We start from the raw sequence: 15,700 nt of genomic DNA on the forward strand, positions 1-15,700 counted from the left end.
ACTGTGATCATTCTATGTAGGATCTTCGAAATTACCAGTATACATTGCATAACATCGATCAGCTGTTGATTCATATGGAAATGGGAAAAAGCTGTATAAAAATACCTCGGAAAAAGTACAGTGATGTAAGTATACTCGCTCAGTCCAGATCTAAAGATAGTAGAAGAGCGGAGTTCCTGAGACTAGACTTTTTGTTGTTGTTTTGAATGAAGGTACCTGTTTTATAATAACAGTGTTTTTACATTTTTAGAATTGGTTTGTTAATAGAGAGTTTGCTTGATCCAGTTATTTCAACCCTTTATTGTTTTATCTATTAATTGAGATTTTTCTTTTGTATTGTTTGTCACATTCCCAAGAAGTTATTCAGACCAAAGCTTGGTAATTATGAAGCTGATCAATAATATGACGTCTAGACTAGACACAAATGTTGAAAATGCTTCTTAACAAATATGATGGGTTTTTTCCCTCAGGTAATGAAGGTGATAAACTCTTCTAACGAGCACGTCATCAGCATTGGAGCTAGTTTTAGTACAGAAGCAGACTCTCATCTGGTGTGTGTACAGAGTGACGGAGTTTATCAAACTCAGGCCAATAGTGCCACTGGTCAGCCCAGAAAAGGTAATTTATGAAACCCCACTTAAGAGATCCCTCCAGAAAGAAATAAATTCCTTAACATATTTTCTGAATTAATGATCGAGTGGTATGCTTAGAATTTCTGTTTTATAAAGAATAGATTGAAAATATTGCTTTATTTTGTGTTTTTATTTCTGGCTACATTAGATGTAAAGATTTGGAAGTCTATTCTTTAGTGTATCCCATAGTGTGAGAAACTTATTTTCCACAGTTTCTTTTTGAATGGGATGTTTCTACATTTGTTCAGTCTCTGCTCAGCTCCTGTTACTTAGGAGGGCACAGTGTAGGCAAGGGTGAAGGATAATGAACAGATGAAGATGGTGGAGTGGGCAGCCTCTGTGACATCGTCCTCAGCTCTGACTGCTGCCATTGCTAGACTTGCAGTGACGGTGACAGACAGAAAGTCCAGTGGAAGGGAAGTGGTTCGTGAGATTAACACACTATCACAGGGCAGCATTGAAATAGCCTGATGCTTTCACTACTCATACGATAATGTTCTGAAAAGCAGTGAAAAAGTGGGGGCGAGAGAAAGGGCTTGTAGTTAAGAGTGTGCATTGCTCTTATAGAGGACTGAGTTTGGTTCTCAGCACCCACATGCTTATAATCCTGTGTAACTACAACTCCAGGGGATCTGATGCTTTCTTTTCCTTCTGTGGGCAACTACATTCATGTGCACATATACCCCGCCACACATATATATACCTGATTAGATATGAATAAATCTTTTAGGGCTGGAAAGGGACTTCATCAGTTAAGAATGTGTACTGTTCTTGCAGAGGACCCCGTTTGGTTACCAGTACACATGTCAGGCCTATCACTCCAGCTTCAGGTTATGTGATGCCCTCTTCTGGACTCTGAGGGTATCTGCATCACACATATAAAACACACACATGCACATGCAAAAACACACACTCAAACAGAGAGAGCCCAAAATAAGGCCATCGTTGACATTTTACTGTATTTTTTTATTTCTTAATACATAGGTTGAATAGATAGTTTTATACTTGATGTTTATACTTTTATACTTTGCTTTTTTACTTAACATTAACTGACATTTTTGTCATTGCAATTTAAAAATGTATGCATGTGGAGGACAGAGATTGACATAGATGTTTTCAACTCTCGCCACCTTAGTTTTCTAGCTAGGGTCTCACTGAGCCTGAGCCACTTAGACTTACCTGTAATAGTAGTGGTTTTTCATTGGCTACCAGCCTCTCTTCCATCTTGTACCTCCTGTTTCCTCTTTGTGTCTCCTGGTGTTCCTGTGCTCCTAGGTTTCTCCTCTTCCTTTCTTTCCCCAGAAATCGTGCCTCTACATCCTGCCTAGCTAATGGCTATCCAGCTTTTTATTACACCAATCACAGCAATACACCTTCACACAGTGTACAAATATCCCATAACATTTCCCTCTTTTGTTTAAATAAAAAGCAAAGTTTTAATTCTATATAATAGAGTTTAACATAGTAAAACTATATATTGTAAGAACAATTATCAGGTAAGAATTACATTCACAATGTCCAGTCCATTTGTATTTGGCAATTTTGGAGAAAGTACTTTATTATCTGTCCTATCTTGGTGAGTCCATAGTTTTATACCTAAACCTCTTTTATCATAACTTGTGTTACCATCATAAAAATATCATTTTAGACCCTAAAATGTCTTCTTAGATAAACAACTTAAGTTTTTTTGTCTTAAAGGGTTAATAAACCTCACATCTCTCATGTGCATTTCTTTTTTGAATTTGGTATCAAGGAAAACTGTCTAGTCTTTAACCCCATTAAAGATCTGAGGAGCATATAATATTACCTGATTAAACCGGAAGAGCAGAGCAAACAACTTCTAAAACTATAGAAATGACAGAGACAACTGGCTACCTGGACAGTCACCCAAGAGTCCTCTGTAACTGCGGGACATCCGTCTTTTGTGTGCATGAGTAGAATATCTGACAGGTTTGTCTGTGAAGCAGGAATTTTGAAAGACTGTCCTATCTTGTCTTGACAAAGTTTGACACTTACTTTTTTTGTGTGTTCTGCTTGTCCAGTTTGGACGATATACTGTCAGCAGTCGAGCTAAGGGCAGTTTCTTGCCCAGATGACTAGCTTTTGACATAGAGAAAGCAAACGCCATACTGGAAGTTCTTCAATGCCCATCATCTTTTTTGAAGTAGATTGGTGATACCATGAGCAGACACATCTCACTGTCATGAAAAGCCTTATGTTATTAAAAACATTTTAAATGCCATATTCTGTAGGTCTTTGAAGTCTTTGAAGATCATCCATCTATTTAAAATATATCTCAGTTTGATCTTGAAAACATACCTAATATGACTACAAGTTTGATTGTTACATGACTTAACTACTGAAGTACATTTCATAATTATCCTAAACAGTTTGTAATAATAGCCTCTAAGGACTAGAACTTTACATTATACCTTGAAATGAGCTGTTTAGGTACAATAAACACTTTAAACAAAAGTAGAACATATATACAGTATAACAAAAATAACCTTAAATTTGTATCAGTATACAAAAATCTATACCAGTGTAAAATATTTAAGACTTGTAGTTGTTTTGGTTTTTTTTTTTTAGTTTAAAGGTAGAGTCAATAATCTACTCTTTTATCCTATCATTCCTATATCCTCTTTTTTCCCTTCCTGTAACCAGTGACAACTTGTAACCAACCCCCCTAAACAATGACAAACATCTATAACCCACTCACCCTGCCTCTATGGGTGTTGTATTCTATAAACTGCTTTTTGTTGTTTGGACGTGATGACATCTTTAGGGAACCCTAAGAAAACTGGGATAATGGTCATGTCTTGGGAGAGCTAACTGTATTTTTGTTTGTTTGTTTGTTTGTTTATTCTCTGTGTGATGGGAAAGTGTAGAGCTTATCTGAAGTCTTGGCTGGAGTTGTATGTGAAACTGGGCTGGCCATCTCAGCTAGCATCTTTGAAGTTGTTCTGGATGCAGAATTTTGAGGAAACTGCAGCAGAGGCACTTGGAGAGGCTGGATCCCTTGGGGTACTTTATTGGTGTCTAGTCCTTTTTTTCTGAAAACATGCCAACTTTTAAAGTTAACATGTCAGTATTAACTCGGGTATTGGATTTGTGGTGTGTCCAAGTCAACTGAAGATGATATTTTGTTTTATGTTTGAGCAGGTAAACGGCATCTGCCAGCTTCATAAGTCCATTTGTGCTACCTAACTAAACTGAAATATAAATCTCTATCCATGCCATGTGAAAGGATGGCATGTAATAATGAGTCACGTCTCATCTGCTCTCAGAGCTATTCCCAAGCAGAGGGATCCGCGTATCCATCACCTGTCTTGTAGTCTTTCTGTCCTCAGCACAGTCCACTTAGCACATGGCAATGGCAGCTGGCTCAAGCATCAGTCCACCTAAGAGACTGTGGACCAGGAAGTCACATCAACTCCTTGTTTAGAACTTTTCTTAGCTTCCTCAGGCCCTATGTTTGGATATTCAAATCTTTATGTTGGATACCATATATAGCATTAGTTTCTCATAGGCTACCTCTCTTCTGTCTTGCATGTTTCCTGTTGTGTCTCCTGGCATCCTTTGTGTGCCTAGATTCCTTCCCTTCCTCCCTTTTCTCCCCAGAAATCTTGCCTTTACCTCCTGCCTAGCTGTTGGCCATTCAGCTTTTTATTATATCAGTCACAGCAATGCACCTTCACACAGTGCACAAATATCTCACAACACTTACTGACTAGCAAGCCCCCAGGATCCTCCTTTCTCCACCTCCACAATGCTGGGATTACAGTCGCAGCCACCACATTCCATCTTTTACCTGAAGGCAGCAGAACTTGAACTCATGTTTCCATTCCTGTACAGCAAGAACTTCACTGACTAAACTATCTTCATGATCCCTAAAATTATGGAGTTTTAAGTATTTTTTAAGTATTTATTTGTTTATCGGGACATATATAGTAAGATTCAGACTATTTGTATTCATATTGTGGTGAAAGGTATTCTCTTAACCATCTAACCATCCTCTTACAGAGCAACAAACCAGTTTACTTTCTTGTGTATCTCTCCAGAGACTAGTTTTAATGTATGTAATCAAGCAAGTGAATGGGTATGCATACACTCAGGACTTGTCTTTCTCCCACTTTTTCAGATCCAGCTTGTAACATGTTTCATTGTGCACCTTGTTTTTAACACTCTTTGGAGATTTTCTATATTAGTAAAGAATTTTATAATTGTTCATCATTTAACTATTATTGTCATAAATGACTTCTATTCCTCAGATATTTGTAAAAATGCTGTTATGAATAACCTTATATACATACATGTTTCTATTCCTAGAAGTGAAATTATTGTCAAAGGTTGTATTTGTTTTTTCTTTTTTCTTCTCATTTGTGTGTGGTGTTGATGTTTATGTGCATGTATGTTCTTACATGTCTTTAGGTGCACATGTGTAGCTGTGCTTGTGGAGACCTGAGTTTGATTTTGGGAATCATGCTTCATTGCTCTTCCACTACTCTTTGAGGCAGGGTCTCTGAGTAAAACTCAGAGCTCTTTGATATGGCCAGCCTTGCCAGCCAGCTTGGTCAGAAGAGTCCACCTCTTCATGCCTGCACAGACTGGCATCCAGGCAGGCCACCACACACACACCCCAGATTTACATGTGCCCGGGGATCTTAGCGTTGGCACTGATATTTGTATGGGAAAACACTTCACACTCCCCCCAGCCCCTAAGGTTACATTCGGTTTAACTTTGTCAAGTGGGGGTTCCACAGAGACTTTCACACTGTGTGTTCACCTTCAGTGAGTTTGATTCATGGCACCCTCATTAACAAAAGCACAAACATTATTAGTTATAAATACTATTTTATACAATATTTTAATCTTGTTTTTTAATCATATTTCTGATGTGTTATGAGCATAAAATTTATTGAATACTTAAAATGTGCAGCCTCAACATTTTGAGTAATAAATATAGCATAAAATAAACAGATTAAAATATAATTTATTATATATTATCAGTGACAGGAGCAAGTTTCGTGGTATTCAACGGTGCTCTGAAAACATCTTCAGGATTTCTTGCCAAGTCCAGCATAGTTGAAGGTATGACTTAATCTTTGATTGTTTTAATGTAAAGTTATTTTTCCTTTGCCTTTAAGAAATATGTTTTCAAAATATTACACCTGGGAGGCAAAGGTGGGCGGATTTCAGAGTTAGAGGGCAGCATGGTCTACATAGTGAGACCTCAAAAAAACAAAACAGAAACCAACCAACCAAAAAAACGAAACAACCAAAGAATATATTTGATTTTTACAAAAAAAAAATAATGTAAGTTAAGAACAGTCAGTACTTCAAACTTAAATAAAATAATCCCTAGTCAAGCACTAGAGCATGACAGTATGGTTCTACTTACGTCTTCTTTCTCTCCCCAAGAGTTAGCTACTAGACTAACTGCTGTATTATTGTCTTAGAGTATAGTTACACAATATATTACCTAGTTATGCTGTTAAGAATAGAGTTACAGCTAGACAGTGGGGGTGCACACCTTTAATCCTAGCACTCAGGAGGCAGAGGCAGAGGCAGAGGCAGCCGGATCTCTTTGAGTTCGAGGCCAACCTGGTCTAAAGAGCTAGTTCCAGGACAGGTTCCAAAGCTATAGAGAAACTCTGTCTTGAAAATAAAGCAAAAGAATAATATATAATATGCACATTGTTCATGTTTCTGGTTTATGCATATTGACAACTATAATTTGCTCAGCTTCAGTGCTATTAAATACTTTGTGAATACGTAATAATTTATGAACTTCTAGATTGTTTCTTATTTCTATTATGACAACCAGTAGTGCTAATATATAGGACTGGAATTTCTTAATCAATTAGATTTGTAAATGTATATTTGCCAGAATATTTCCAAATTGTTTTGCAAAGTGAATGTACCAATCCTTATTACCATTAGGCTGTTAAGTTCCTCTCTAGTCTACATAGTCTCCATACGTGGTGTTATTAGTCTACTTATCTTTGTTAATCTTTCAGTTGTTTCTGAATATGGTCATTGTTATAAGCATATTTCTTATTTATTAGTGAATAGAATGTCCTATTTCATATTTATAGAACACGTTATTTTATTTGTGAGATACTCATTTACAGCCTTTGCCTATTTTCTATTGGTTGTCTTATTTTAAACTGCTTTGTAGTTTTTATGTTGCATATTATAAATTTCCCCCTTCTTCATGTTTAGCAAATAATAATTGTTTAGAATGTATAGTGTGATCACGATCACACTAATCAGGGTAGTTACCATTTCCCTCTGTTTAAACCCTTGTTATTTTTGTCTTGACAAATTCCAAATTCCTCTGCATATTCTTTATAAAGTGTAAATTGTTTTAGTTGCCTTTCTGAATTTGCAACGTTCTTGATATGTATATGCATTATGGAAACCCTCATACAGTCTCTTTTTCTGTCCTACATTTATGCTCCCTAACTTGCAGGAACCACTATTTTATTTTTTATATGACTGAAACAAAGTGGTGTTTGACTTTCTGTGATTGTGCACGTAATCTAATGTCTGACCTCCAGTTCCATCCACGTTGCTGTAAAAGACAGAATTTCAGTTTTTCATCTGGCTAGTAATATTCCATTATGTCTTTATGCCACATTTTAATTCATTCCTCTGTTGATAAACACCTCTTGATTTAATATTGTAGCTGTTAACAATAGTGCTACAATAGGAGGATGTAGAAGTCTCTCTTTTTTCTTTATTTTTATTATTTCTTTTGGTGGGGAACATCAGAGGACATTCTTACTATCTTAGGCTACCTTGGGCTCACTGTGTAGCTCTAGCTGAGTTTAAATTTTTGACTCTCCTGCCTGTGCTTCCTGAATGCTTGGGTCACAGACCTTAACTGTCATGCCTAGCTTATCTCTGATTAATTATTTAATTTCATTTGACGCACACCCAGTAGGTGAATAGTTGGATCATAAAGTAGTCATAATTCTGGCTTACTGAGGAACTCCTGTACTGTTTTCCATCATGACTGCACTAAGTTATTTTCCTGTCAGCAGTGTAGAAGTCTCCCTGTGTCTGGTTGGGAATGTAGCTCAGTGCTAGAGCACTGGCTTGGCTTGTGCTGAAGCCCTCGCCCATTCCCAGCATCACAACGTAAATGAGTAAGTGAATAAATAGAATGGTTACATAAGTAAAGGACAAATTCCCATTTCTCTGCCTCCTTAATATCATTTATTTTAATATGTAGTTAAGATTTATTTACTTTTATACATATTGATGTTTTGCCTGCAAGTGTCTGTCCACCACAGGCATGCAGTGTCCATGGAGGCCAGAGAGGGTATAGGATCCCCTGGAACTGGAGTTACAGAGGGTTGTGAACAGCCATGTGGGTGCTGGAACTTGAGCCTGGGTCTTCTGGAAGACCAGCCAGCACTCTAAATGTCTCTCTGGTCCCTGTGTTTTTTATTAATACAGCCGTTCTGACTAGAATGAGAAAAATATGGTGGTTTAGATTTGCATATCACTGTAGTGATACTAAATATTTTTTCTCATCTATTTCTTGGACATTTGTAAAACCTCTTTAAAGAAATGTCTTGAGAACTTCTGTGAATTTATTAGCCAGATTTTGATTTTGTGAGACAAAATCTCAGTCTGTAGTCCAGGCTAGCCTAAAACTTGTTATTCCCCCCATATTTCCTCCAGAATGCTGGGATTAATTGCTTCCATAATCAGGGGCTGGATTTGTTGTTACTGTTTTCGCTTTTGTTTTTAAACAAACTAACCCAGTCTCAAACTGTTGAGATTTCTCGGTTCCCATCTGCTCCTTGTCGGAAAATATTTATTTACAAATGTTTTCTCCTGTTCTTCGTGTTTCAGTCTGCACTCTTCTTTCCTTTGTTATATAGGAGAGGCTTAATTGGATGTACATTTTGAACCAAAGATGCTTTGGGTTCATCTTTTTACATTTATTTTCCCTTTCTGGCCCTAGGATTACAGGCATAAGTGGCCACACCCAGCTGTGCTTTCATTTCTTATAAGAAATGCAAAAAGAGAGAAAGATCTGTCCATGCATACATTTTAAATACTTTTCCTGCGTTTTTTCTTAGTAGGCTTGTATTTACAGGTCTTTTTTAAGATTAATTATTAATTATGTATAGTGTTCTGCCTGTATGTATGCCTGCAGACCAGAAGAGGGCACCAGATTTTATTACAGATGGTTGTGAGCCACCATGTGGTTGCTGGGAATTGAACTCAGGACCTCTGGAGGGACAGTAAGTGCTCTTAACCTCAGCCATGTCTGCAGCCCATATTTTCAGGTCACACATTTTGCCTTTGTTTCATTTTGAGGAGATTTTGTTCACGGTGAGAGATAGGGATGTAATGTTCATTCTTCTTTGTACTGACTGGATAATCATTTTCTAGTATCATTTATTGAGACTTTTTTTTTCTACAGTTAATGTTTTGACCCCTTTGTTGAAAATCAAGTAGCCTAAGTGGATGAATTTATTTTTGGGTTTTCTCTTCTGCGCTTGGTTGTGGTGTGTGTGTGTGTGTGTGTGTGTGTGTGTGTGTGTGTGTGTGTGTATGGTGGTGGTGGTGGTGGTGGTGGTGGTGGTGGTGGTGGTTAATGTTCATATTGTGCTGTTCAAATTACTATAGCTTTATAGTGTGTAGGTAGTAAGATGCCTCATGTTTTGTGCTTTCCTGAGTTTTAGAATTGGGAATTTGTTTGTTTCCCTTTGTGAAGAATGCCCTTGCTATCTAGATTGAACCTATTTTGAATTTGTAATTGCTCTGGATAGCATCAATGTTTTGACCATATTAGTCCTTCTAATTCATGAACATGGCGTGTCCGCAAGTCTTTCATTGGGGTTTTTGTCATGTTCACTGTAGAAATCATCTGGTTTCCTCCATTAAGTTTACTCCTTTTTGTTGTTGTTATGAGAGAGATTGCTGTCTTGATTTCTTTGTAAGCATGCTTGTTACCTACATAAGCCTGTTCCTTATTTTATATCTTGATTTATATTCAGTTTTAACCAATGTCTGCCAGACTCATACAATTGTAAACAAGAGCAGTTTTACTTCCCTTTTCCCTGCTTGAATGCCCGTTCTTGCTTCTGTCCGAATCAGCGTCTGGGGAGCTATAGTAGTGTGTTCAGAATAGGCTTGTTCCTTGTCTTGTTCCTGGTCTTAAAAGCAATGGTTTCAGCTTTTCCCCTTTTATTGTGATATTAGCCATGGGTTTGTCCTGTATTGCCTTTTTTATTTTAAGGCATGTTCCTTCGAAACTTAATTTATTGAGAGTTTTTTCATGAACAGATGTTGAATCTTTTCCAGTGTTTTCTTTTGCAAGATGATTGATGCAAAATTTTTGTACTTCAGTTGGCATGATGTTTATTGATTTGCGTATGTCAAATCATATTTCCATCTTAGGATGAATCCTATTTAACTATGCTGCATGATACTTTTGTTGTGCTGTAAGAAACATAACTTATTGTCTTTACATAACCTTAAAAGTAATTCTTAACTTTACAAAATGGTTTTATTTTCCTAGTGAAAACTAAACATTTAAATGATTAACAGGAGAATATTTAAAACTTGTATCTTTAATAATAAATTCTGTTACTTGGCACACATACTGAAATTTGGCAAACTCAATATGAAGTATAACTCTGATTTCTAGATGGGTTAATGGTACAAATAACTCCAGAGACCATGGATGGCTTACGGCTGGCTTTACGAGAGCAAAAGGACTTTAAAATCCCTTGTGGGAAAGCTGATGCAGTAGACCTGAGAGAGTATGTGGACATCTGCTGGGTGGACTCGGAAGAAAAGAAGAATAAAGGGTAGGTATTTCGTGTTACTAAAATGTATTTGATTTGATGATGGGGAGTGGGAGTATAAAACATCTCTTTTTTTTTTTTTTTTTTTGGTTTTTCGAGACAGGGTTTTTCTGTGGTTTTGGAGCCTGTCCTGGAACTAGCTCTTGTAGACCAGGCTGGTCTCGAACTCACAGAGATCCACCTGCCTCTGCCTCCCGAGTGCTGAGATTAAAGGCGTGCGCCACCTGGCAAAACATCTCTTTAATACAATGAAATATTTTTGAATGAATACAGAATTATGCCAATAATTTAAATGTTTCTGTCCTAATTAATACAGTATTTTTCTCAAACATATAATTAACCAGACTGTAAGTTTTCTTGAGCAAGAAGCTATAATGAATAGTCAGCTGGGGAGGTGCTAATTATAAAACATCAATTAGGTAGTTTTCTGCAAGGGCTAAGAAAAGGCAAAATGAGGCCGTGCTGTGGTGGCGCACGCCTTTAATCCCAGCACTCGGGAGGCAGAGGCAGGTAGATCTCTGAGTTCGAGGCCAGCCTGGTCTACAAGAGCTAGTTCCAGGATAGGCTCCAAAGCTACACAGAGAAACCCTGTCTTGAAAAAAAAAAGAAAGGAAGGAAGGAAGGAAGGAAGGAAGGAAGGAAGGAAGGAAGGAAGGAAGGAAGAAGGCAAAATGCCTTTTCTGATATATGGTATACATTTTCATTAAGTAAATAAGGGTTTCCTTTTGATTGTTGAATTCTATTAATTCCGTTAGTATAAGCTAAACTTAATGATGTATATGTTAGAGGCCCCACCAGTTGCCACTGCTAGCCATTCTTTCCACTTGTCCATCCCCTCTCTTTTCTGGAGATGGGTTAAGCCGTCTAGAAGAAAGAAAGGAAAGGATTCCAAAATAGACTTTTGAAATAAGGTCTTGCCATATAGACCAGGCTGGACTTGAACTTAGTATGTGACCCAGGATGGCTTTAGACTTGAAGTCCTCCTGTTTTGGCTTCCTGAGTGCTAGGGTTAAAGGCCTGTGTAGTGCTAGGGATCAGACTCAGAGCTGCCTGTAGGCTAGGCAGGCTCTCCATCAAATGAGTTACATCCCCAACCCCAGAAAATGGTTCTTTTAATTTGTGGTAAACTTTTCTGTTAAGAAACTAAAGTATTTGAAACCTGTATCTGAATTGGATATATGAAAAAGGAGATATAATTTATTAAACAAAAGTTTGTTGCACAATGAAGGAATCGTGATAAATGATTATTTATATACAAATGGTATTTGTTGCTGCTTTAAATGTAAAACTTTGAGTTTTCTCATCTCATTTTCCAAATTCAGTAATCATAGAAAGCACTGTGATACTAACGTATTGTATTCTACTTTATTGCATAGTGTTATCAGTTCAGTAGATGGAATATCATTAGAAGAATTTCCAAGTGAGAAAATAAAACTGGAAGCAGACTTTGAAACTGAAGAGCAGACATTGAAGTGCACCGAGGTATGGAAAAAGGTCTTTTTCCTTACATGCTGTGTTTGGATAGTCGTTGTGTGTGTGTACTTGGTAATACTACATACTTAGCTTATGAATATTTAGGTATACTTACTATGCCTTCCACTTTCCACACTGAAACAGATTCCCATTCAGAATCTCTCACACCTCAGATTTGAATTTGCATATACTTATTTTAAGCTCTCATCTTGATAGTACTTCCTGACAGCTAATAGTTACATTTTGAAAGATTGCCCTTTTATTCTATTATTTTACTTATTGTTTTATGTTACAATAAAAGAGTTTATTAACACCAGCTTATAATCATCACCCATGTGAAAACCATTTTTGCACATCTACGCTTTTTAATAAGAGACTGTGAAGCTACAGAGCCACAGCGTCCCAGCCCAGCAGTCCAAGTCCTCCTTTCAGTCAGTCGGGAAGTCCTCGGTCATCTTGGTGGTCTCACTTGTGCAGAATGAGCAGATTGTAGAGGATGTAGCAACCACAGAGCACTGATCTTTGTCTGAGCTAATTCCATACAGATGGTCCTGTAGTATGGGCTCTGAACTGAGTTAACAAGGAATTCACTGATACAAGTCGACTTAGTGCAAAAATAGCTGAGCCATTCCCATAATCTGATCTTTGGTTTTAAACTTTGGTTATCATACAAACTTAGGCTATCGATACAGAATGCTCTCAACCAGTGATTTCAAAGATCTAATGTTGGAATTTTATTAAAGTTGATTTGAAAGCAGTAATTGTTGCCTTTGTAATCGTAATCATGATTTCTTTTTAATTTAATTACTTTTCAGGTGTTCTACTTCCTAAAGAACCAAGATATATCTGTTTTATCAACTAGTTATCAGTTTGCAAAAGAAATAGCCACGGCTTGTAGTGCCGCCCTGTGCCCTCACCTGAGGACGCTGAAGAGTAAGAGGATGAACATAATTGGACTCCGAGTTTCCGTCGACACTGACATGGTGAGACACATCTTTGTGATATACTTTTGGAATTTATCTGAATATAAAGATATCTATATGTGGGGCACGTGTGCCAGGGTGCATATGTAGAAGTTAAAAAGAACTCTTGGGAGTCAGTCCTCTCTCCTAGCACGTGAGGCCTGGGACTAAGCTCAGATTTCAGGCTTGTCCACAAACACTTCTGCTCACCGAGCCACCTTGCTGCTCCTGAAATTGATAGGATTTATACTTACAATAGCAAGATTTTTATCTAGCCCTTTGAGAAACTCTTCTGTTCTTGTTGTTGCTTTTTTGTTGCTGTTGGTGTTGGTTTTTAGTGCTGGTAATGGAACCCAAGGCCTCACCGCTAGACAAGTATTCTACCACTGAGCTCGCCTCCCAGCCCTGAGCCAGAAACTGCTGCACACCTCACCTGCAGCACCTCTGATAAGCTCTAGCTGAAGTCAGAGGGTGGCTGCTTTGGGCACTGCAGTCTGTAGGGTTCCTCCCACAATTCACCTGTCACAGTGCGAAGCTGTGAGTGTGACTGAATGAGGGTGGCTCTGATCCAGCGAACATGGTGATCTGCAGACCAGAGTCTGATCATCTCTAATTGTCCCGTGTGATAGGCTTTGAAATTTCATCTAATTAGATTTACATGACTCAAAAATTTAAAAAAATCTATTTTTTATTACCCACACACATACACGCGCACACACACACACATGCACACACACACAACATTTCATGAAATGTTTCCAAGGAGCAGCCATCATGCTGTATAATAAGGAGTTGGGGGGCCTTGGAGAGGTCAGCTCTAGACTGCAAAGTTAATGTTTCCCAGCAGAGCTAGGCCATTGCCCCGGAAAGATGTCCTCTTATCCTTACCTTCCATGCACTACTTCATCCAGATTCTCCTTAATTATCGTTCCCCTCCTCAGGCAATTAGTAGTCTATATTTCTTGTGATTGTATGCATATACAAGCAAGTGTGTGTGTGTGTAATAAAACCTTTATCACTCCTCTTCAAAATGTTTTGACATGCTTTTTTAATATATTAGAGATTGTTATATATTAGTACATATTCTTTTTAAGACTTATTTATTTTTTGCATATGAGTGCTCTATCTACATTTATGCCGTTATGACAGAAGAGGGCATCAGATCCCGTAGAGATGGTTGTGAGCCACCATGTGGTTGCTAGGAATTGAACTCAGGATCCCTGGAAGAGCAGCCAGTGCTCTTAACCACTAAGTCATCTCTCTAGCCCTAGTACATATTCTTTTTAATTGTTGTATATTAGTCATATTTGATTAGATAAGTGGATGACAATTAATTAGATATATTTGGTATATTTTGATAGAAATTTAGTTTGACAGTATTTTGCATTTGCATAAATATATATAAAATGAGTTCCTAGATGTAGTGGCTATATCCAAGTACACATTAAATGGATATCAACATATTGCCCCAAATATGCACTGAGAACGTGAACCCAGGTCCGCTGTATGCAAGGCAGATATTCCATCTTAGAGCTGTCTTTTTCTAGCCCATCGTTTTCTATTTGAAGGCAGAGTCTGACCTTGACCTTACCCTGTAGCCCAGATGAACCTTGCAGTTATGATCCTCTTGTCTCCGCCTGAGTAGCTGGATTACAGGCCTGTTTCCACCAGGCCTGGCTACTGTCTGCCAATTCTGAGACAGTTTATTATTCACACCCTTGTACTTAGTGTGTGATCAAATCCAGGCTGTACATGCTAGGCAAGTGCTCTGCTAGTCTGCCGTACCTCAAGCCCAGTTGGACATTTGGACTTTGACAGTTTGATAGGTGCAGTATGAAGCCCAGAGTTGCCTCTGTATACATCTTTACTGGCAATGACTAGTGCTCTTCTTACATGGGAAAACCCATCTATTTTTCCCAGAGTGACTAGTGTATATCTGTTGGGTATATTTATTTTGTAACTCTTGCCAAAACATTCAGTAGAGTATTTCAAGGCAGATTCTTCACTAGAATCTAGCTTTCTATATTTTTGGTTGTGAGCCTAGCCTTTAACGGCTGAGCCATCTCTCCAGCCCAGAATCTGGCTTTCTAAACAGCATTCGTAGGTTAGTTTGCTTCTCCAGCAAGATGTGTTTCTCATGCTTCCTAGTGGGAAGAGGAGTTTTGTTTTCATTACTTTATAGTAAGATCCCTTTTCAAGGAAGCTCCTGATGAGTATTAGGTGAACAAACACTGTTTTCTTTTATAGTTAAATATATAAAACAAAAATTTCATCAATAATATTAAATCTTAAGTCGTATTGCAGGGCCTGAGAGATGGCTCAATGAATAGAGTACATGCTGTACAAACATGACAACCTGAGTTTGGACCCCCAGCACCTACATCAAAGCTGGGTCTGATGGCACAGGCCTATAACCCTAGTGCTATGAGGATAGAAACAAGAAGATCCTGGGACTTGCTATTTAGTCAGTCTAGCTGAGACAATGAGAGACCCTGTATAAGTAAGGGGGAGAGCCGTCGTGGAAGATACCCAAGTCAACCTCTGAACTTAACTTGTACACACGCAGATGAATGCAGCTGCACAGCTGCGTACACCCATGTACGCATGGACGCAGTGCACTTACATCTCACACAAAACATGGTAAATTGATTTTCCAGTTAATTTTTAATTTAAGTTACATTGCTAATTATTTAAAAAGCTTCATACTTTTTTACTTATTCAATCGAAAGAATCTAAAGTATAAAGCAGTGACAATATTTAATACATGTTATTTATTTAGTAAAGAGATGAAAGAAAT

General features: G+C 37.8%; 1 protein-coding gene across 4 annotated transcripts in view; it reads left to right on the top strand.

The window, feature by feature from the left end:
• The window catches only part of Zfyve16 (zinc finger FYVE-type containing 16), a 46,096-nt gene that overhangs the window by 29,589 nt on the left and 807 nt on the right, over positions 1 to 15,700 (top strand). For all 4 annotated transcript variants that reach the window (XM_075976321.1, XM_075976322.1, XM_075976324.1 and 1 more), the window contains 6 exons: positions 21 to 125; positions 471 to 618; positions 5,643 to 5,723; positions 10,309 to 10,471; positions 11,845 to 11,950; positions 12,757 to 12,924. In XM_075976321.1, coding sequence (XP_075832436.1) covers positions 21 to 125; positions 471 to 618; positions 5,643 to 5,723; positions 10,309 to 10,471; positions 11,845 to 11,950; positions 12,757 to 12,924 — 771 coding nt within the window. The remainder of the gene's footprint in view (positions 1 to 20; positions 126 to 470; positions 619 to 5,642; positions 5,724 to 10,308; positions 10,472 to 11,844; positions 11,951 to 12,756; positions 12,925 to 15,700) is intronic.

This window comes from Microtus pennsylvanicus, chromosome 6 (assembly GCF_037038515.1).
Source record: "Microtus pennsylvanicus isolate mMicPen1 chromosome 6, mMicPen1.hap1, whole genome shotgun sequence".
Classification (NCBI taxonomy): Eukaryota; Metazoa; Chordata; class Mammalia; order Rodentia; family Cricetidae; genus Microtus; species Microtus pennsylvanicus.